The sequence below is a fragment of the Microcaecilia unicolor genome, chromosome 13 (genome assembly GCF_901765095.1).
Source record: "Microcaecilia unicolor chromosome 13, aMicUni1.1, whole genome shotgun sequence".
Lineage (NCBI taxonomy): Eukaryota > Metazoa > Chordata > Amphibia > Gymnophiona > Siphonopidae > Microcaecilia > Microcaecilia unicolor.
The window spans coordinates 49593261-49615513 of NC_044043.1; the positions used below are offsets into that span (position 1 = coordinate 49593261).

Here is a 22253-nt window from a genome sequence, read left to right on the forward strand (position 1 = left end):
ACCAAAACACTTGGGGGGAGGGTCATTTACTAATAGTGTTCACAGATGCTAACCGTCAATAAATGATCCCTCTGATCTAGGCATTGCAGTGACAGTTTTCAGCTGGGGCCCATATACCAGGCGTACTTTCAGATCCCTTAAAATATGGGCTCTAAATCCAACCAGTGTGCCTAATTCTATAATTTTGTGTGCCCAATTTTACACTCAGCATATAAAATTATGCACACAATTTAACTGACAAATTAGCTGCTAATTGGCACTAACAACCAATTCCTGGTGATAATTGATGTCATTAGGTGCTAATTGGCATAAATTAGTAATTATGCAAGTTACTGCATGTAGGATGCTATAGCACATAACTGCAAGAGGGTGTGGATGTGGGAGAGGCATGGGCAGGTCAGGGACATGCCCTGTACTTCTGCACTAAGGTTATAGAATACTATCAGTTACATGCGTATTTACACCAGCCCTTGACATGATGTAAGCAGTTACACCTAAAGTTAAACGTGTAAATGTGAACTCACGTGTAGAATTGCTAATATAGAATTCACGCTTTGTGCATATAATTCCGACACCCAACTTTAGGTGAACTATAGAGAATTCACCCCTAAGAGTGACCCTTAAGCAATGACCATAGCCCTCCCTTCCATCAAGGGCTATGAAGCTGCTTCCAAGAAGTAGAGTCAACCACCAAATCCAAGTTCAAATCCTGCTGCTGCACCATGTGATCTTGGCAAAGACACTTAAACCTCCATTGCCTCAGGTACAAATTGTAAGCCCTCCAGAAAAGGTAAAATATCTAGTATATCTGACTGTAACTCTCACCTTGAGGTACTATTAAAAAAAAAAAAGGTATGAGGAGCTGAAGACATAGACCATTTCTGTTGTAGAGCACAGCACTTGCCAGCTAAGCCACTGGGACAGGCAAGCAACAAAAGGTAGCTTGGTCACCGTCAATGAAGTTGGATTGGCTGATTATAAATGTTCTTAAAAATAATCTTTGCCATTAAAATTTAATTACAAAAATGTATACATCACCTTTAATATCCATTCCAACTGACGAGTGCCATTTTGTGGATTTAGTCTCTGAAAGTTCAAGCTACAATAAATCATTTAGGGGGATATTTGACACAGGGTTTATGCTATGTTAGCGTGACACTCTGCATTTATTCGATTGACAGGTGCTGCTAACTAGATAAGTGCCAACAAGAAGGCAAACAGGATATTCTAACTTTATCTGGTTAGAGATCCGAGTATCACTGCCAACCAGATAATACTTCTGGGTCAGCAATGAAACTGGCATTCAGTGCCAGCAGTGTTTTGCTTAAACATTGACTGTGCTTCATTATCAGCCAACAGGTGTTTGAATGCGACAATTAGCATGTGCAAATGCAGAACATTGTGTGAACTGTGCCTTGCAGTTAATGCACTGGTTGTTACTATACATTAACGGGTAATGCCAAGGAATTTTGAACAGGGGGTGCATCTCATACTGCATCTCTCTCCCTTCTCCCTCTCCCCACCTGTACCTTAAAATCACCTCCAGTCTTTGTCTGGGCAGCGCCAGAAGCACCCATAGGCTTCCTGCTGCCTGCACTGGTTCTCTGTCTGAACTGTCCCACCCTTCAGAAAACAGGACGTTACATCAGAAGGGGCGGAATGGTTAAGAAAGCCCTGATGCAGGCCAGCTATGAGTGCTGCTGGTGCTGCCTGGGGGAAGACGGGAGGTGATTTTATGGCACAGGAGGGAGTGAATTGCGAGAGCTTGGGCCTGGAAGAGACACACCTTGAATGGATACGCCACTGAGTAATGCCACTAACAAAATAGTAACTTCAAAGATGTAATTAATTGAATGCCACCTTAGCAGTCATGCTGTTAATGTGTGGTAATTTAGTAAATAAGCTCCATAGACTAAGGTGGCAATAACCTTTGCCATGTTGCTGTTACATTTATCACTTTTGTTAGTTGGAACTGTAAATCTGTTATCATCCATATTTAATTAGCCCCTGGCAAAAGTTTAAGTTCTGTGAAGCACAGCAGAATCCAGCAGAGAAAAGGAAGGGAGAGCTTGGCTTATCTATACAGTCAGTCAGACTTATGGGATGATAGGTGACTCCTTGCCTGGGAAAGGGAGCAGGCATAGCAGATAAAGCAAGCCTGGAAGGAAAACCAAACCATTATATGAGCCACCATAAAAGTTACAAACAGTACTTTTATTTATGAAGAGGACTCTAGCATAAATTGTCCACTAGGCAATGCAAACATACTTTTGAATATTTACAAAGTACTGGTTAAAATAAATAGTTACTTCTGTCCCCCCCAAAAAGCAGAGGGATAGTATACACCCCAAATTTCTTCTGGGCACATTTAAAACAGGGAAATGTCACCATCAATTAAGGTCCAAATCTATGGCAAAAGAGCTTGATGAATCGGGTCCATCATGTGCTGTGACTAGATAAGCGTGCATAAGACGTTCCCTGCAGAGTCAGATCATGGGTCCATTAAGCCCAGCATCCTGTCTGACCATGACCAAGCTGGATTGCTAGGAAGTGTCCAGCACACCAAAAACAATAGACCCATTCCTTGTTGCTCACTCCCAGGGATAAGTAGTGATATTCCACCAGATCTAACTAGTAATTGTTTAAGGTCTCTTCCTCTGGCAATAAATTCTATAGCTTAATTGTGCATTGAGTGAAAAAAAAAAAAAAACATTTTCTCCACTGCATTTTAAATCTGCTACTGGTTTGTTTTATGGAATTTCTGCTAGGGTAAATAATAGGGAACAGTATTAAGACTAACAGAAATTCCATTAAAAAAAAACAAACAAAAAACCAGGAGCAGAGCTGTTCACTTACACATATCAGCTGAAGCAATGTTTTGTTCTGCAGGAAACAGCTTTTAGCACAAAGTGACTTCATGAGAACTCCTAGTTTTTAGTAGAATGAGTAGGTAATTGTTCTACCTACTTTTCCAAGATATATAGAAAGTCAGAGGTACTTATAGTATGGATTCAATGTAGGCTGTGTAAAGAAAGTCCAACATGAAGGAGTAAACACAGAATTATTATTCATGCTCCTGACAAGCAGTGAAAAATCTGCCCAGAATGGCTAGGATTTGATGGCTATCACATTCTATAAAAAACAAACAAAAAAAAACCCTTGCTTTTCTTTGAACTGTGCGCTAACCCACCTTTCATACACCAGATTAAAAGCTGTTACCTCTCAGTTCAACTACAGAAAAATCATGGACAGCACCAATCAGGGGAAATAATCCTAACCATATAAATGAAAGTGTGTTTTGATACAAGGAAGGGATTTCAGTGCTGGAAAATGGACAATTTAAAGAGAGAACAGTAATTTGTGTGGTGAAAGGTTCACATAGAAAGAGTTGCACAACAATCCTCCTTTGAATAAACATCATAAAATATAATGCACTTCAAACCTCCCACTATGGAATGTAATGAGTGTCATACCTCAGTAGTAAAATGCACACAACGCAATGCACATTTGAGCCAGCTAAATGGAAAAAAATGGTCATCAAGTTAACAGAAACTACCAGTCAGTCCCACCTAGAACAGAGGTCAAGTTGGAAGTCCTCTAAAAAGTACAAGGACATGTTTCCTGACCAAGAAACAAAGATTCAGGGGGAATATTACCAGTGAAATAACAGAAAACACTCTGGGCTTAAGACATAACTTTTATTGAGATGATTAAAATAAAATAAACATTAACACCCCCCATCTCTATTTTACACTTTTTTGAAGCTTAACATAAATAACCAAAAATTCATTTGTCAACATTTTGACATGAAAAGACATGTTACAAAGTTCAGTATGTAAATATTAAAGATAGAACTTAAAAGCTGGAATTACAGTACAACTTAAACATTAAAAATGCTTCCTGGTTCTAGTGTGCATGCTTGCTCAGGTAGGATACCTTCTCTCTTTTAGTTTTACACGGCAAAACGCTTAACTAATCAAAAAGTTTAGAACCACAAAGTAAAACCTTTGTGCATCTGTATAAAGCAACACAAAAGATTCTGTATTTGCTTTTTAAAAATAAATTAAAACAAAATAGGCGCCCAGTCCAATAACCGTGATGTGTACTGCCATGAGTGGAGGGGTGGCCTAATAGTTAGTGCAGTGAGTTGCAGACCTGGGAAACCAGGTTCCGATTCCCACTGCTGCCTACCAGTTGGCAGTGGGTTAAGATCCTGGGGAACCGTGTGACCCTGGGCAAGACACTTAGCCCTCCATTGCCCCAGGTACAATATACTTAGATTGTGAGCCCATCTGGGCCAGTGCAAGTACCTGTAGTTATATGTAAACCGCCTTGATTCATGCTTACTGGGGATGCTATGGAGGAAGCATGCAGAGCCACTGGGTAGGAGAGATTTAAGACCCCTTTTCCATGAACCATGGTCTACAGCTTTAATAAGTGGACTGATTAAGTTGGGAAAGGGATGTAAAATAAGGGGGGAAACCCTTGGTGGTTGCAAATAACTGATGGCAGCTCAAAACAACAAAACAAAACTGCTGGCCATAAAAAGTAATCGATTAAAAAGAAAACACTCCAAAGAGCTGGAATAAGAAATTGGTGCACAAGAAGGCACAAATACTGTTTGCATAATATTTACAATATTAAAGGGGGAGGAGACGTTATCAACGTGGACTACTGTTAAATTGTGTTATTTTACTACAGGGTCTAATTTTATTTATTTTACGCTTTTATAGACTGCTTAAATCAAAGCAATTTACAAGAAAAGAAAATACAATATAACACCAACAATAAAATACATAGAAAGCAAATACTACCACTTATGTCTCATATCTATGACTTGCATCAGAACTGCACCACTAACAGCCATCTTTACATGCAGTGAGCCCCTGTGCTAAAAATAACCCGACTTAACAGCTGCCCTGATTGATTATACTTCTTCTTCAATTGTGGGGGGGGGGGGGGGGGGGGGGGGAGTTGAAGTAAAGGACAAGAGAGTCCCTCCCCAACTAAACAACATATTCAGAACACACACTAGGGATTGACAAGTCAGAAAAATAAAACTAGACCAGAAGAAACTACAAATGTTTTTACAGTTCTATAGGTTAGGTGAACCTAAACCTGGAAAATATCCTTTGGCAAAATAAAAATATGCAATAATCTCTTAAAATATAATGTAAAATTCCTGGAATGCTATTGTAAATGAAGTCTTAATCAAATCTAATGCAAATGCATTCATACAGAATAAAAGATTTTTCTTTGAGATGCAAAGCATTCCTGATAAGGAAAAGCTGTTTTCTCAATAACATGACATTCATTAAGAGTTCTGTAATTTAAATGAAACAGACTGTATTGTACTGTACAATCTATAATGGAATTTGGTCAGACTACTAGAACTTAAGCAGGATGCTTAATAGATAAATTTGTCACTGCTAAGTAAAAATTCTATGGAATATTTCCAAGCTGCTTAAAGCATCAGGCAAGGTCCCAAACATTTCGCATCTTTCCTTATCCAACATCTTTGATATTTACTCACATGAAAGAGTTCACAAATATATTTTCTACACTGAAAACTTCCAGTCCCATTGCCATTTCTGTTTTTAATCTTTGCAGCAGACTTTGCAACATTGCAAACCACAGCTACAAGACAGTAAAACACATCTGGAGATACATTTGGATCTAAAGGATTGCACTTGCTGATGTACGATGGTAACACACCTTGAGATGAGTGAGCAGACAAAGCAGGTCAGATGAAAGACACCAAAATGTCAGACAGCCTACCGACTGTTGTTGCCATGAGATCCAACAGTCAACATCAGTCTGATAAGCTATCCGACAGGAAGGTAGAGCCATGGAGACGTCAGCATGGTGGATAGGCAGCTAGCATAGGTGGAAACTCACACGTATATTCTATTGAGATGGTCTGTAGCTAGATCCATGCTCAAGACCCAAATAACTTCTATTAATACAAACAAGAACACACTGAATTTACACCATATCTTTTATGTAAATAGGGATGCAGAGAGGTGTAGTTTCAAAGCACTTAGCCTTACAAAGACTTTGTAAGTCTAAGTGCTTTGAAAATGTGCCCCTTTAGTAACCTATGCAACTTTGTAAGTAAGTGTTTTGAAAATGAGCTTCATAATGTCTTAAAAATAAATTACTATTACTACACCTTTCCTAGGGTAAGCCAAAATGCAGAAGAAAGTGAAGGAAGGTGTATTGCATGGGAGACCAGCACATACCAACACCTGATTTACTGTAGATTATACTTTAAATTATATAGAATAACTTGTATTCATAATGTGTACACAAGGCAGGTAATGTTTTTCTGATAATAGTAGTTTATATATAGGTTTTTATAAATTCAGATGACCCTCTACAGTCAGCAATTTCCATTCCTGTATTTTGGATAGAATAATTTCCCATCTCTAAGCCTAATTAGGGTCCTGTACCTTGCATCTAAGACCCTGAGCATAGATCAAAGAAAAGTGATAACTTAATTGATTCACAATTTTGGTGTAAGCCTTCAGGGTCAGCCTAACCATTAGGAAAGACCAGGCAGTCACTTAGGGCAGACGCTTCTGGGAGGCAGCAAAAACAAGAGATCCTCACAGCATACAAACTCAAGGAACCATCAATACATACTTTTACCTACATGAAGGGTGGGCAATTTTCAAATAGCCCATTTACCTGAGTAAATGACTTGTAGAAAGGGCAGGGGGGGAAGGGCAGATTAGAGGCCTGAAAATTAGCATAAGGATGGCATAAGGTTGAAGGTTCACCTAGGGCACCCAATATCCTTGCACTGGCCCTGGCTCCCTTGAAAGTGTACTTTTGGGCATTCAGTTTCTTATCCCAGCTTCCTTCTACTGAACACAAATTCTTAAGACAGGAGTCTTCTGAAGGAAAGAAGAAGACACAGGCAATAAGGCTGTGTAGACTTCCTGATCAGAAACACAAGGAAAACCCATATGGAAACTTAAAACCCAGTGTTAAGCCCAATGGCATAGACAGAAGAAACAGCTTAACAGATTGACACAAGAAATTCTGGAATGATCAAAGATGACTTTATAAGTTTTGTTCTGGAATTCAAATCTAAATTTACAGAATAAAAAATAAAATTTGTCAGTTGAGTTGTGTTAGACAGAAAAGTGTTTTGTCAGCTTTAATGTTTATGAAGTTCAAATGGATGATCTAAAATAGACAGGGGTGTGCAGCATTTCCTTAATGGGGCCTGCGCATGGGACATCAAATATTAAATACAGTACACATGCAAGACTGTTACCAACCTATTATCTTTCAGATACATCATTGTGACTTTGAACATGGTAAACAATGACAGGTCCATCTTTTACAGACCTTGCCACTTTAAAAAAAAGTTGAGAAAAATGTTTGTGGCATTGTGTATAATGTCTCAATTTAGAATGAGTTTAAATTGGAAATTTAATTTTGTTCAACATATTAACTCAAAATGTTACACAGAACCCAAGGAAATAGAAGTCAAAATGAATTAAGAGAGATCGTACAGTACCTGAACACTTCCTTGTTTCTGTCACCAACAATAACTGAATCATTCTCAAAATTAAAAAAATAAAAGTAACACACCCTGTCTGCCCTCCCCAAAATTTTTGATACATTTTTGTTATTCTGCTTTTTCCATTTCAGGTAATGCCAATTATTTGTTTCTGATACAGTCAATCTAGGCTTTTTTTTTTTTTGCTCCCCTTTCATCATTTAGTTTTTTCAACCGAGAGCTTCTTCTGTTGAATTCGTTTGGCATAGCTTTGTGCCATAGAGCTGATGATTGACAGGATGAAATAACACACCATGACAATCACCAATTTCTCAAATACCCAGGACAGCCAGTTTTCACCCTGCAGGAACAAAAACAGAAAGAACCAAAGGAAAATGCCATTAGTCCAGGATGAACATAAATGAGTCATCAAGTTTCCAGGAGAGCACAGGAAGAGTTTTTTTTGCCTATTTTATCTATATATTCAGTAAAATATATAAATGTATAGAAAAAATTATAGAAAGATTCTTTGAAAGTTGCTTAATTGGTACCTTCCTGTTTGGGTTTTGGGATGGCAAAAGTTAAACTGAAAATGAAACAGTTACAGATATCTAAATACTTGTGCTTAATCCAGTAAAGGGGGTGAGAAGCACAATACAGCGAGAGGATGTCAAAGTGAACAGGAAGGCAAACACCTATGGACAATTCAACTGAAAATGGGGAGGGGAGGCAGTCCTGTGACAACATTGCAAGCTGCCTTATGGAGGACTTGGTTCCAGGCTCAGAACTTCTGCTCCCAAGGTTGACTCAGGAGAAGGAGAGGAATACCAGTCATTGCACAATGGTGACATCCATTGGTTGGAATTAGGACCCATGGCCCCACATAATCACTGTCATTACTGAAGTAAAGTAAGTTTGGGGTTGGGAGAAGATCAAAATAGGGGGGGGGGGGACAGGGGGAACCCTGAGATATTGTGCCAGATTCCAGCCCTGAGCTAAAACCCCAAAAGAACCAAAAAATGTGCTGGGTCAAGAAAGAAAATACGAGGAGGGATTCTACTCATTACTTAAGTTCCATAGAAACAGGCTGTCACTTCCCTAATTCGCTCTCTGGTTTTCCCCAGCAACTCAGGACTTTTAACTGAATTGTGTGGGGGATGGGAGACCCACTGCTGGTCGTTTCCTTCTCCCCTCCCCCACCCTGACGAACAGGTAATGTGACTTGTGAGCAAAGGATAAGTCATCCACTACTCATCCCTGCTTTGTTTGTTGAGTCACCATGTTCGGGGACAAACTAATCCTGATGCAAATACTTATCAAAGGAGCAAGTTAACATCAGGCATTCTTGCAGTTAATCATACACAGTATATTTGGGCCTCTTGCTGTGTGTGGTTTTAAGATTTTCTTGTTTAGCTGTGCTCAGTGTCTAGTCTGGTTTAAGGATGGCAGCGCAGGGTTCCTCAGACTTTTTGCGTGTACAGAGTCCAACTTCTGCCTAGTTTCTTAATCCAGTTTGATCCTTTAGTCATATTCCTTCCTCCTCGCTTTTTTAAAATGCCTCTAGCAGAATAAATACCAAGAGAACAAAGAGGCATAGGAAATGTTTTCTATACCCCAAACTAACTGTGCAGTCAGAAGGACGAACTAGTTTGTTGGTCTCCAGCTAACTAAAGAAAAAAAATACAGAGAAGTTCCAACCGTGTATAGTAACTTGACTATATGACTAAATCAAATCAGAAAATGACACAGAAAAGTATAAATTGCTAGAATTTAAAAAAGAAAATGCTACCACACTTCTCTTTAATTTACAGGTTCTTCGTGTACTAGACAAAACCATCATTATTATTAGGTTTAAGTTAAAAAGCATAATTTACATCCAGACCAAAACTGCCAATAGAGAAATGGTTTTGGCTTATACAAAAAGATGCTGTGGATGAGGACAAAGTGAAACCAATTAGTCATGCGGAGTGGGGTTAAGGTGCTAGTAAGAAAGAGTAAGTGATAAGGGGTATGAAAAGTGGTGCTGCAGGGACTCTTACCTGCACTTGTCCACCGTCACTTCTGTGGTGAAGCTTCTTCCGTTGTGCTTCTAGGTATTCTCGGAAAGGCTTTTGAACAGAGGGACCTATGCTGGGCACAGCACTGTTCCAAGACAACAACCAGGAAGTGGAAAGAGAGAGAGAGGGAGAGAGAGAGAGAGAGAGAAGAGATTATTTATTTTACTTACCATCTGGTGAAAAAGAGAAAGCAAACAAAGCTAGAATGAAAGTTAGTGATCAATCATCCCAGGGTCTGATAGGAAGGAGCAGTCACACAATACAGCAAGAACTAGTGATGTTCCTACATGATCACATAGGAAAAAAATAAAAATGAATACAGAATATGAATTAATATAAATGAAAAAAAAAAGGATAAAGGATCAAACTCTCCCTGGAAAAAGAGGGAGCAGCAAAGTCTAATGTTTGGCAGCTGTTTGGAATAAAATGAACTCTGTCTGTAACAAACTCCAGGCAAGTTCCTCAAAGTGCTGGAGAGAGCTTGGCTGAGCTGTGCCTGATACACAGCAACAAAAAAAAAAAAGCAAATGAATGACTTCTCTCAAGCCCCGCATTTATCAGCAGCAGTTCCTGTAAGAACTGGTTTGAGCCGATTAATAAGGAAATGAGTTCTGCTTGTGTCATCTCCAGTTTAAAAAGGAGCTGCCCACCCTTCTTAGGACTTGCCCCCTTCTTTTTTATATATTTTAAAAAAAAAACACTCTTCAAATCCTTATTAGGACAATCTATGCGTCATCCTTGCCCAAAAAGAATGCATTAGCAAATTCAACATGCACCTCCCACCAGTCAGAAGTCAGTGATTAACAAAAGGAACAAAGGAGGAACTATGAACCTTGTTCGGAGTTACTTCATGGCTTACAGCTACATGATTTGCACATGGGACCAAAACACCTAGCTCTATAATGATTACTTAAGTGATCACAGATAAATGTATGGAACAGCCTTCAGCACTAACTGTACTGAATTGGGAGGGAAGGGAGTGGCCCATTTAAATGTTAAGTTGGGGGCAAATAAATTGCTTCGGCAGCCCAAATTATATTTGTTTTTAATATTTTTATATGATGATTACTTTAATATAATCACAGTTTTGGGCAGTTTTTTTTTTTTTTAACTTTCACCCCAACCCATTCTACAGTGATTTTGCTGTTGGGGGGTGATAGGAAAGCAATCCTCTACCTCCCTGCTCTTCAAAATCCAAGCCTTTTATGAACACTGGTGTTTTACACAGAGAGTTTTGACCCTACAATTAATTCTCTCCAATTTGTACCTGCGGAATTGTAATATCTCTTTGTAAAGGTGAAGCTTCAAAGGCATCACCATCTTATTTACACTACCCACCTTAACAATGTTAATTTAAATTTGTGGTTCTGTCCATTTCCTGAATTTGCTTTCCCTCCATTTTTTGAAAGAATCACAGAAAATATAAAGTAGATATACAAGTAGTCATTCTCCTTTTCCTTAAAGCTTCCATGCTGGCCACAGCTCTAACCTTACTAAAATATTTCACCAAATTTTCTAGCACTTTTTTTTCTGGAAAAGAAACTACGTATATATTTGCTCTGTCTGTTTCCTGAATCATACAACCTACAGCAACCACATTTTCAGGATAGATAGATCTACATAAAATCCAGAGATCAAAATAATTTTTTCCCAAAAATGTTATGGTTCTAGTCCAAAATTTACACAGTGACTTTTCCCCCATTAAACTTATGATCTAGCTTTAGGGAAAAAAAAAAAAGAAAGAGCTGGAATGAAATGCTCTGCATTTTGTCTTAGTCTTTTTTGTTTAATTTTATTATTATTATTATAGTCAACACATTTCCTGTAAATTAAGTACCATCAAACCTGAAAAAAAAGACTTTAAACATTCCTTAAGACTCTTGCAATTTCCATGGAGCCATGAAGGAAAGGCAACTGTGCTTAAAAGCAGTGCCTCATACAGTGAAATGCAATTACATTTATATTTTCTGATACTGTGGTACTGTATCAAGATTAAAAGAAAAAGTACCTGCAGCAAAAAACATGCCAGATTTTACAAATAAACTCTATTTGTTCAGAAACTTCTATTAGTCAGTGGGTGCCTGAAAAGCTTGTGGTCCGAGACGTCCCAGATGACTCGCCATCTTACAAACTAACAAGTGATGGTTCTTACTCTATTCCAGGAAGAAGTAATGAGCAAGCACAAAAGAAACTATTGAAAAGTAATATCAAACGTATATCCACTCTCCAAAGCCTCCACAATTACTACTAAAGGCTTTAGAGTTCTCTGACATTTGAGTATTTCACATTCTATTATTTATATTTTGCTATCATTTGCATCACAAAAAAGGGTGATAATTTACTTACATCTTCATTATCTTCACATGCCCAAACATAAGATATTAATTGACATCAACATATTAATATATAGCAATTCCTAAGAAGAGTCTTAAGACTAAAAAATTAAGAATAATTTCAGTACAGAATGTGAGACTTCCAACCTAAGCAGATAATAATATATATCGCTTAACTCTGAACTATGAGAAAATATAAAAGAGAAACTTAGGCATCCACATTTTACAATGTGGAACAAAACATACAAAAAAGTTCAGGATGGAGAAAGTCTAAGAACTTGAAATTCTTGTATTTCTTTTTATGCCAGAATTTAAAATTCTTTGTTCAAGGTAAAAGGCACACTGAAATTAAATTCAGGCTCTTCCTTCCATGGGCTTTATATTTTGAACCTACAACTATCACAGAGCAGTTTAAACTATGGTACCCAAAAAAACAAACAGTTATTATTGTCCCAATGAAAGCCCTAAAACATACATTTTACAATTTGAATCTCAGTTTACAGCAAGGTAAAAGCTAAAATAGTTTTAATCTTTGCTCTCTGTTCTCTTTTTAAGAAGCTTACAGTAATTGGTTAATCATTCACTACAACATATTTGAATTCATAGGCAAATCAAGTGCTTTCGTTTTCATACTTGCTTTTAGTTATATCACAGAAAACATTTTTCTGTATAATAATATTGGCTGAGATGGTTAAACCAGTAAAGTGTGTAATTTTTATCTTGGGTAATCATAGCATCTCAAGACTGATTAACTTTTTTTAAACTTATGCTTGAAGTTTAGTGATTTGGTAAATATAATATTCTATATAACATTTGTACAGTACATTAACTACAAAGAAAAATCACAACTCTGCCAGTGTTGGACTGTAGAAGCTCAGCTCACAGCATTAAACACATACAAGAGAGTTCAAAGTACAGCTGCATTTTCAAATACTGCACTCTGAGGGGTAGCTGGCAGACGTGAGCTAGCGTGACATTTACGTTTCATGTGCCTACAGCCTATGGCTGATGCAGAATGACTGCGCATCTGACAATAGGGCGTAGAAGTCCTAGTTGCACAATGAACAAATCCCATTCATATCACAATCTCATGACATACAATCATACCTGGAGAAGGTCTTCGCAAGAAACTCATGGAATAGAAACTACTGCAGTCACTATCAGAAAAGTCAAATACTGTACAGTGATATTACACAGTAATTTTGTTTCCTCAAACATATTCAAGGAACAGGAATTCAGTGTCTTTACAAACACATGTGCTCCCTTTGCACTACCAGCAATATGAAAATGTCAGCTTTAAAATCCTTAGATACTAACTTTGCATTTTGGGATTTGAAGAGAAGTATTTCAGTCTTGGCTATCCATGCAAAACTGCATTTTCACATATCAACTCACATTCATACAGTAGATAGAACATATGACATAAAATAGAATATACATTGTTTAAAAAACTGCAGTAACTGTTTTAATTTAACACATCACATGATAACCCAGAAGACTTAAAAGGGGATTATTGGTACACTGTGATTTCAGTGCCTGAAACACTTTCATTATGGTACTCTAGGCTGTCTTACACTCTACAATATACAGAATTTGGTTTCATTAGTAAAAATTATCAACAAGGAGAGTTTCAAATAATATTTAAATAAAATTGTTAACAGTGTTAGAAAACATTTTTTTAAATTCTAGTACAGAAGACACATGTGGCCCTTCATACATGTAGGCTGCTGAGGATTATATGGGTATAGAAGAATTAGAATAAGATCCCACTGTTAGCTTCCTATTCTACTCATAAAGGCAATAGTCCTGGTCACAAGCCATTTTTTTTAAACAAGAGCAATTAATGCATTTGTGCTGTGAATGTATATGTGAATTATCTATGTATATATATTATAGTACATATTTTGTATGCATATATATAAACGTATATACACACACATTAAAAAAATATATATATATATTATATATATACCACACACACAAAATAGAATATTTACACATTTCACATATACAAATACCACAGCTGTGACAACTACAAGTAATCTGCCAAAAGAGTAGATCTAAATTTCATTCCTACTGATCCCTTCTAGTCACAAAGCACACACCATGCTTTGCAAATGAGAAATGGAAGGTAAATATCACCACAAGGCATTTTTATATTACCACAGGATTCACGACCAAATAAAAAATCTTTTAGCAAAGCGTATGTACATATTCAATTCATCTACTCAGTTCTATTTGTAATTAGAAAATGGGCACCTACATGTAATGTAGTCTGCACCTTTAAATAGTTAATTATGCTTGAAAGGGTGATCTTAACAGTGCTGATGGCATATTGATGAGTTGTCACTTCCTGCTCTGATAAAGATTCTCACAATATTTAACCTGCCATTTCCTTAAGGTTCCAGAACATGAAGATATCATTCACGATGAGTCAAAACTGACCTCAGACCATAAAGTGCCTGACTCAACTATGATCAACTGCAGTACCATGAAGTCAGTCTCACACCCTAGACACTTTCAGCCTTGTAACAAGAGCATTTGGAGGTAGACAATGTGCTCACTTCTAATATTTCTCTTCTATAGTTTTACCTTTGTAAGATTTTGGAGACATTAGAATAAATGAACTATATACTAACATAAGAAGTGAATACCCAGCAAAGCGAACTGTCAACACTCATGTTACTGTTAGATTAGATTCAAATCCTCCAATGTTACTGACTGATATGATAAAATGTAGTGAACATTAGAAGTGAAATCCCTATCTTATTTTATTACAGATGATTTATCTTATTCACCTCGATCAAATGTCCTTTGTTGATTAACAAAATGCAAAATTCCCATTTTCTGCTATAATACAGTCATTTTAATTCTGTTCACTGATAAGAAATTTTATTTGGACATTTGGGGGATCATTTTCAAAGCACTTAGACATACAAAGTACCACAGTAACTTATGGTACTTATCTCTGTGTCTAAGTGCTTTGAAAATGAACCCCTTGGTATACTGCAATTAAATTGAAAATTTTATAATATCATTGCAGTGTACAATAGGGTTCATACAGACTATAACAAAATAAACCTCAATATAACTGCATTTGGTAGACAATAATTCTCATCCAAAACTGATCAACTAAAAACAACATAAAACATTTTTTCGCAACTGAATTTTTTTTTTTTTAACCAAGACTTGCCTTTTTTTTTCCCTGAAGAAATCTGTATTTACATAAGTCTTGGTTTTGTTCTGCTTGGTTTATTAATTTTTGGGCATTCTTGTTCTATAAATTTGGACAATTTATATTTATAATAAGAAAAACAAAGTTTGCAAAAAAAAAATATTTTTATAGGTAGTTTTCCACTGACCAGCAAACAGCACAATTAGCTTTAAAGAGAACAGAATGTCAGCTTTCATGCTTTCAAATAGCTACAACCCTTATACATAACATTGATGTGAAAGGAATTGTCTATAGATTAAAGGCTTCATCTGAAATGTCTAACTTTAGAGCTATATTAGTGACGCTACCCCTTTAGATAATGGTGCTGAATATCCACATACAAGTTGCAATGTCTAAATCAGTTCTGTCAGGTTATACCTGCTACTTCTGTGGACTACCTGGCTGTCTATTTTATTTGTTTAGCAGCTGAATATCATATAAGATAAATGTCTAAGTGGCACAGCATTCCGAACACACCAAGTCTTACCCTCTTTTTGGATGGATAACTTTGGCCATGTACATGGCCAAAATTATCTGTTCAAACACAAGAAATTTTTTCAAAGCTCTTATGTGGCCTGAGTTGCCACAAGAAGCCTAAGGGCCCCTTTTAATAAGCTGCAGTAAAAGGGGCCCTGCGATAGCGTCAGCGTGTGGATTGGCCACACGCCAAGGCCCTTTTTTTTTTTACCACAGCAGGCTTTTTGTTTTTCACAGGCAAATGGCCCTGCAATAAGTGAACCACTTGCCGCTGGCCACTTCCTGGGGGAGCCCTTATCATCACCCATTTAGGAGGCGGTAAGGGCTCCTGTGCTACCCCTGCGGCAAACAGGCAGTGCATGATGCTGCCCGATTACTGCTGGGTAAAAGTCCCCGGTGCTAGAAAATAAAAATGCATTATCTAGTGCTAGAGTTGGCGCATGGCAGAGGCCGGGACTTCCGCCAGGCTCCTGCGATAGGTCCGATTTGCTGTGCACCAACAAAGCAGTAGCCCTATGCGTTTGAATATTTATGCTCTTATATTTTATCTGGTCTGGTTAAGTGGTGCTGAAAGCTGAAAATTAATTCTTCCTTCATTATCTGTAATTGTTGCATTTCACAAAATCTCCATAAAGCCTACAACCATCACCACATATTTTTTTTCCTTTTGGAGAGTATGGCTTTAGATCCTCGTTCTTGAGCAACTACTGAAAAAAGGTGTGAACAAAATCTAAATAAATTAAAAAAAAATCTGAATTTTAAAAAATGATTAATCAGAAGTTCCCAGTTTAAAATGTATATTGCACATTACCAGAAATAAATGTTAAGTAAAAATAAAAGAATTATTTATATTGGACCAATTTAATACATTTTCTGTCACCCTCTGCACTCCAAGGAGGCAATTCTATAAAACGTGCCAAAAATTAGGTGCCGAAATGCAACGCACCGAACACAAATTCTATAATACCATCTCCCTCTCACCTCCATAGGTCAGACAAACACACATAAGCAACACAGTTGCCAACATGCATGCATACAGATGCATAGGAATTGGAAAGAATTCCATGAGTATTCCCCTTTTATTTGCATTAAGTGCAAGTATATGCTTGACCACTCAGTCATTTCCAGATGACTTTTCACTTTTTTGGCTTTACGTGAAGTATCGACTCTACAAGGACACACCTTTCTAATGAATCCTTCTGAAACTTCACTTATGAACTGCACCTTGGATGGACCCTGAGAAACTCCACTGATTAGACCCCATTTCCTTAGCGTGAGTCCTGTTTATGTTTTGTTGTATATGTTAAATTCCCACAAATAGTTCCAATAAATTCTCAAAATATGGTTAATGCCAAATGATTCAAACACTACTGCATGCTTTACAGCACTAGCACTGCACTGAAACTGCAAATTAGCCTTTTTTAAAAATGTCTCTTGCTTGTTTTTTTTTTTCTGTTGTCATCATTGTTTTACTCATAGGTTATTGGTTCAAAAATGTTTAGAATAAAAAATGAACAATTTTTGTCCGGTGGTCCAGACGCAAACTGTGTATGGGAATTGCTGCTACCTTCTTCAGTGTTTCTAAATTTTACAAAAATCAAAACACTTAGGGCTCCTTCTACTAAGACGAGCTAACAGATTTACCACACGTTAAATGATAAGACACCCAGAGGAATATAATGGATATCTTATTTAGCACGTGCTAAATCTGTTAGCTCGCCTTAGTAAATTGATTCTGTTTCTTGTGAGACAATGAATGGTTATGTCCCCTGCTAATTTCAGAAAAAAAAGTATGTAATATTTCTTAAAAGTAGAGGTGAAGAAAGGGCAAAATGTTAGACTAGTACATAAATTCCTCTTCTGTCTGACTCAGATTCTAGAAGATAAAGAGAATCTACCGAACCCTCCAACTGATTACAAATAAAACTCCACAGATTGCATGGAATAATAAGACGGAAACTCATCTTCTGACTCAGTGATTAATAAACAATGCAGATTTCCACTTGATCTTTGAGCTGGTATAATCTGAAGTAAAGGACGAATTCTACAAGGCATCCTAGCTTGTGCCTGGTTTTGGATGTCCTATTCTTCTTCCGCATTCCGCTATTCTTCTCTTTACTGCTTTCTCTTTCTAGGATTAATGTAATTCCTTTTCATAATCTCTCATAATTTTAAACATTGAGGGGTCCTTTTACAAAGAGTGACTTACAGTAGTGTAGGCACAGGTTTGGGGTGTGAACAAAATCATTTTTCAGCAAACCTGTAAAAAAGGCCTCTTTTTCCCCCCTGAAAATAGATGTACGGCAAAATCAAAATTGCCACGTGTCCATTTTGGGTCTCTGACCTTACCACCAGCCATAGGCCTAGCAGTAAAGAATTTGGGCGCTAAGGACCTATGTGCATCACATGCCACTTGGCGCGTGTCCGCTATGTCTGGCCGAAAATAAAAATTATTTTTCAGACGCACATAGTGGACACACGCCAAAAATGAAATTACCGCAAGAGACACACGGTAGTCAAGCGGTAAGTCCATTTTGGCGCATATTGGGCGCACATAGGCTCCCAAGCAGTTTAATAAAAGGGGCCCTTAGTTATTGTGAATCGCTTTGGTGGCATTAGTTCTTTAGCGGTATATCAAGAACAAAGAAACCTGAACAAAAAAAATCTTTGAAAAGCAAAATTATGCTACTTTGAACAGATGTGCAGTATGGGAAAGAGGAGACTGAGAAGGTGATGGTTCATCTGCTTCTAGAACACAAAGTCTTTTTGATTTCTTCACTGGTAAAACACCCATTCCTAAATGTGGCTGAAAGCAATCTAGAAGCTGGATGTCTGAGCTCTTTTGGAAGAAGAGGTCCTTCTATTATGACATCATTACTTTTATTAAGCTGGTCTGTGCTACTATTTCTACCCCCAGAACCTACGCATGACCAAGTAACTGGTTTGTATGGCATCTGCACTGAGGACCTGACGGTCAAAAGTAAATGCGGGCGCTAGAGGCCATTAGCACTGTACTAGTGCCCACATTTACCTGCACAGAATGTTCTAGCGTGGGAAACAATGACTGTACCAGGCACTAGCGCAGATAGAATGGAAATGTAGTGAAGCTCATGTTAATGAGGTCATATTGTATTCCTCCCCATTTCTCAGCAAAGACACCCGAAACAAAACTGCCTTACCACTGCCAGGTTGGAGCAGGAGTTAGGGTGTTGGAAGAGAGAATTTCCCATGATTCTCATGCTTCTTTCTGCAAATTCTGCAGGTTTTGATTGCTTTTCAGAGCAGAATGGAAGTCCATGCAAGCCCTTAAGTGCTAGTTGTGAGAAACGGCAGACCCATGCATCTAAATTTCCTGCATCTAAATTTAAAGCGTCCATACTAAAAAAATTGGGGTATGTCTCCTAATCTAAATTTAAAGTGTTCAAGCTAAAAAATATATTAAAAACACTCAGTGAAAGCACACATGGTCGTCTGTTTCCTGAAACTAAATATAAGCATCCAAGCTATACCCCTCCCCTCAAAAAACCCGCTCATATTTAGGCCGCAGAAAATTGACGCCAATGTATGCTTCATGGTCAGGTTTTACCAGGTGCATATGCACAGGAGCTGAGCTTACTACTGACCTCTTCTGCTCATGCACCTAGCACAATCCTCCCACCGAACTACCTAATGCTCAACGCTATGAGCACGCCTATATTTGCATCTCATTAGCAATTAGAATTAGAGTGTTCTTCTTCTGCACTGTTTAGTGGTATTTTTATGGTGCTATCTGGAATAGTGCCAGAGTTTTCAGCATTGGGACCCGAGAGCATAGTTCAGTTCCAAACTGTGGCGTATTTGCATTGGACCCTTCTGTGCCAAAATGCTGGTGTGGAAAAAATATACCCATCCTTTTTGCACTAGAGTATGGTGTGGAGGGTCTGTGCTGATACTCACAGCTATACTGAGGACTCAATGGTGATACTGTGGAGTGAGTTTCATGTTGACTGCTTCCTGTAGCACAATTCGTTCTTCTGAGAAATGTGATTGAGGTGTGACCCAACCTTTTGGCTTGTGCCAAAAAATGTTTAAGACCATGCCAAGCTTCAATCTTTCCTCACCATAACTGCACCACAAAAGCCACTATGTATGGGACCAACATCATGCTCCTGTAATGCAAAAGTCTGTGACATGCCTCCTGCCGCTGATGACTTTTTGCACATGCTCAGTTCACGCAAGAACTGAGCATGCTCGGGGAGTCCTGCAGTCGGTAATTGGAGGTAGTCACAGACTTCTGCATTACAGAAGCAGCACAAGGAGACGGGAAGCGGCTTGTGCACTCCATCTCTTTGGCTGGTGGGGCTTCGGCATCCCTGCCAGCAAAGGGGGTGGTGGGTGGTGGTGGAGGAAGAGAGGAGGAATGCACTGCCCCCCTCCCAGTCCACCCCTGGTCCCCTCAAAATTGGAGGACTGCCTACACCCCTGGTGCACATCAAAGAACAGGTTAGCCAAGTTGAACTCAAAGGCTCTGTGAGGTAAGAAAAAATGACGACTATTTTTTTTTTTTGGGGGGGGGGGGGGGGGGGGGAATAGAAAATAAAGATGAAGAAAAATCAAAGAATAAGAGATACACTTTAGCAGTTAAGCCACTAGGTAAGAGAGCTTTCAATAAAGCCCAGTTAGAAAAGCAGAAAAAAGATAACTGACACACTTTTGTAGGGATGTACTGTACAGGAAGGTATGCACATGCTCAAACCTTTTCTAGTTGTTTTTGAGCTCTGGGAGAGCTACTCTATCCTGGCACAACTGGATGACATCACCCATTTGTGTAACTGAATCATCCTGCTGGTTGACAGAGAAAACATGTCCTCTTCAGCTTTTTTTTGGGGGGGGGGGGGCAAGAGGGGGGGTTCTATTACATAGATCAGGGAGATTGCTCAGAATTCAGAAGAATAGTGAGTACAGCTCAGGAGGAGCAGTTTTCAAAAGCCTCAAACCCTTGCTGTGCTGTCTCACAAATAAATCAAAGATAGAAAGTAGAATCGTGATGACTATTTCAATTGTTTATAGAATTATTAAAAGTGTTTTGGTAACTATGTTATATAGCTTAGAAAGGTCATATGTACAGGAAATATTCAGAATCCATCTATCGCTATTTGTTGTATAAAATTTAAGTTACAAAGAAAAACAAGTTGACAAAATGGCATATTTTCCCCCTTCTTCCATTTGTTCATTCAGGCATGTCTATACGGAGGACTGGGCTGGTGGTGTATGTGATTGTGTATCACTGTGATTTGGTATGGTATGTGCATATGGCTGTGGCCACACTGTAGATGTGCTTCTGTGAGGATGAATAGTGGGTGTATGGAAGTCATTGGGGGCAGTTATGGGTGTACAACTTGATGGGAGGCTGTATATGAATGTATGTGGTGGGGGTAGTTTTTTGTAGGAGTGTTGGGCTGCATGTGTTTCAGCATGCCTTTCTGCCTCCCAAAAAACAAAACAAAACAAAAAAAAAACCCAAAAGAAAAACCCACCTTAAAATGCTCAAATGCTACCCCAGGAAAGCATTTATAACAAACGCAACACAGAACTTTGCAGCTTTTGTCCTATTCCATCTAGACTACTGTAATATGGCCTATATACATAGACTGAATAAAAAATGGTAACCTATTATAGGTTGTCACAGATGGAAAACAGCTCTCCCCCCCCCCCCCCCCCACCACCTTTTTTTGCTTTGTACTTGCTCCCACTAAAGATTTGTATGATATTTAGTATCAAGCTCCTACCCTCATTAAAAAAAACGCCTTTTGTTTTTCCCATATATTGCCCTCATGCACCTATGTACCTAAAACCCTCTTTTTGGCACCAGGTTTTGAGCCATTTATTGAAGTTCTCTGCATTATGCAGTCCTTCCTCACCCTTTCTTACGTAGGCAGTACAGAAAAGCTACAGATTACCAAGGACCTTATCCCCTCCCCCAGCTCCTGGAAAGCTACAAGTGTGGTATTCCTGGCCAGGCCATTTGTTCCCACTTGGATTATGTCAACACTAGAATCTCTACTCTCTTCCATAATCACACTCATTTTTTGATTTTTATTTCTTCTAGCTAAGGAAACTGGAAGGCATATTACTTTGTTGAGGCCCATGGAGTCTGCTCCCAATTTAATGCCTCAGATAATGGAGTCCCCTAGCAGCAAGACCTTTCTGTTTTGAGATGTTTTGTCTGTGTTGGGAATGTAATTTGCTTACTACCCCCTTTGTGAGGGCCTGCTTAGCTATGCAGTACAGGTGCACTTCTGAGGGGGAAAAAAAGTTTGCTTCTTTTCAAAAAAAATTTTCCTTTGAGAATCTAGTTATGTACACCAAAGGACACTCACGGCAATAATGTATAGAAAAAGCATGTTGAGAACTGCTGCCCCCACCAATATGTTTCCCAAAAGAAAAATTGAGAATCGGTGAGCTTCACATACAATGTGGACCCTTCTGGCAATTTGTAACAAACTGATGTAGGACTGCTAGTAGCCCAGATATTTAAAAAAATATAAAAAGATTTATTTTGTTTATATTCCTTTCTGGGCTATGATCTTTTCTGTTTTTCTTTCCAAATGAAAGATATTTATTTATTTATTTGTAGCATTTATACCCCGCTCTTTCCCGCTCGATAGCAGGTTCAGTGT

The 22253-nt window shown here is 38.3% G+C and overlaps 1 protein-coding gene across 3 annotated transcripts in view; it reads right to left on the reverse strand.

The window, feature by feature from the left end:
• Nucleotides 1–7051: 7051 nt before the first annotated feature.
• VMP1 (vacuole membrane protein 1) overlaps nt 7052–22253 on the reverse strand; it is a 224134-nt gene continuing 208932 nt past the window's right edge. For all 3 annotated transcript variants that reach the window (XM_030186296.1, XM_030186295.1, XM_030186297.1), the window contains exons 11-12: nt 9553–9655; nt 7052–7874 (exon numbers count right to left, since the gene is read on the reverse strand). In XM_030186296.1, the coding sequence (XP_030042156.1) occupies nt 7731–7874; nt 9553–9655 (247 nt within the window). In that variant the 3' untranslated portion in view covers nt 7052–7730. The remainder of the gene's footprint in view (nt 7875–9552; nt 9656–22253) is intronic.